The 2,314-nt window shown below is 24.9% G+C and overlaps 1 protein-coding gene across 1 annotated transcript; it reads left to right on the forward strand.

Annotated features, from left to right (window-relative positions):
• Window positions 1-180: 180 nt before the first annotated feature.
• EIN_352960 (hypothetical protein) lies at window positions 181-1,413 on the forward strand (the record flags this gene model as incomplete). The annotated part of the gene is made up of 1 exon (XM_004184827.1): window positions 181-1,413. One exon carries the CDS (start codon window positions 181-183, stop codon window positions 1,411-1,413), a length of 1,233 nt encoding a protein of 410 aa, XP_004184875.1.
• Between the last annotated feature and the right edge of the window lie 901 nt (window positions 1,414-2,314).

Genomic DNA, 2,314 nt, shown 5'->3' on the forward strand with positions numbered 1-2,314 from the left:
TTTTAAACATTTGAATAATGTATAAATATTTTAATTTATAAATTGTAATTTAAAAATGATTTTTCATTGTAATATCTTATCGCCTGAAAAGGTAAATGATTTTTAAATTAATAATTTGTAAAAATCGGTTACAAAAAGAATTTTGAAATATTAAAACAATAAACAACTGTGAATATCAGAATGTCTCAACTAACTGGTTATCACATTATGATAGTCTCGAAGTACTTCGCAACTATCATAGACTTTATTAACTTGAAGTTGGTTTGCAAGAAGTTTGGTGGTAATATGGAGAAGTTTCATTTTAACCCAATTCCGTTAAATTTCAAAACGCTTGGATACTTCCCAAACATTGAGACACTTCATTTATGGAATAAAAATGATGATAATTTTGGCAATAAATTTATGAACAACACAGAAGAAAATGGAGATTGTGAAAATAAAGGTGTTTTTAAAAAAGAGTTCTTTCGAATCATTGTGTGGTTCAATGTTGATTTTAAAACTGTTGACAGAAACAAAAATCGAAACATTGAGTTTAAAAATGTCACTTACACACAAAAAGATAGAGAGGAATTTGGCAACAACATTCCACAAAACATTGGATCAATTGGTAATCAATGTTTCTATGAATGCAGTAGTTTGACTTATGTTTCAATACCATCAAGCGTTTCATCAATTGGTGATTATTGTTTCTATGGATGTTACAGATTGAGTAGTGTTACTATACCATCAAGTGTGAAATATATTGGTTATCAATGTTTCTATAAATGCAAAAGTTTGATTAGTGTTTCAATACCTTCTAGTGTTACATATATTGGAATTCAATGTTTTTTTGTATGTAGCAGTCTGAGTAGTGTTAACATACCATCGAGTGTAACATCAATTGGTGATTGTTGTTTTTATGAATGCAGTAGTTTAAGCAAAATTACAATACCATTTAGTGTAACATATATTGGTGATGAGTGTTTCAGTGAATGCAGTAGTTTAACTTATGTTTACATACCATCTAATGTGAAATTAATTGGTGATGGTTGTTTTTATGGATGTAATAACTTGAGTAGTATTACAATACAATCAAATGTGACAACAATTAATAATTATTGTTTCAGTGAATGCAGCAGTTTAACTAATATTTACATTTCATCGAGTGTAACATCAATTGGAAAATATTGTTTTTATGGATGCAGTAGTTTAAGCAATATGACAATACCATTAAGTGTTGCATATATTGGTGATTATTGTTTTTATGGATGTAATAATTTGAATAGTATTACAATACCATCTAATGTGACATATATTGGTAATGGTTGTTTTAGTGAATGCAGTGGTTTAAGTAGTATTACAATACCATCAAGTGTGACATATATTAGTGAGAGTTATTTCCCATCAAACACTGAAGTTCATCGAAGCAAATGAGATAATTTAATAATATTTCATTTTTGTTTATTTAAAATTAAAATAATTGAAAAAATCAATTAAATATTTGCAAAACAGATTTTATCAGATTTTCAATAACACATGAAAAGTTTAAAAATAAAGACCCATAAAGCCGGCCCCCTCCCCAACCACCTCCTGGGAACAGAGATTACTTAAATGTAAGATTATGTAAAATGGTGAGTATATGCCACATCATTTGATGTTATTAATAACACATTTATATTTTGAAGACTATAAATTTATGATAAAAATGAAATATTAAAAAGAATTAAAAGATTCATCATAAAACTTAGGCTGATAATATTTGAAGTAAAAACGTATATAAAATAATTAAAAACTGGTAAAAAAATTTGAAATGCGTGTCAAATTATTATAAATATAAAAAAATAATTTTTTATTTTTTATGTTAAAAAAGTGATTACAAAAAAACTTATTTGGTAAACAATATAAATAATTGTATTAATTTTAAAATATTCATATTTAAACAATTGTATTTCATATTAAAAAAGTAGTTTTTGATATTCAAACACATAGTTACCAATATGACAAGACATGGAATTATAAATATATAATTAACAATAATGTTTAATTGTAATTGTTAATGTAAATACAAATTAAAGAGAACAATTGTTTTTGACATATTTTTGATTTATGAACATATCTTTTGTATTTAGAATGAGTCTGATTATTTTTATTGTGTAACTACATTGAAAAACTATTATTTTTTTAATAACTCATTGTTAATAATAACACGTGAATGATGTTATTTGATATATATTATCTTTTTAATTTATTCAGTCTAACTACAAACATAAACAACACAATTATAAAAATGACATCACAACTGTTATTAGAATTGTGAAATAATGACATGATAAAC

This window comes from Entamoeba invadens (genome assembly GCF_000330505.1).
Source record: "Entamoeba invadens IP1 unplaced genomic scaffold scaff_1105074725173, whole genome shotgun sequence".
Classification (NCBI taxonomy): Eukaryota; Evosea; order Mastigamoebida; family Endamoebidae; genus Entamoeba; species Entamoeba invadens.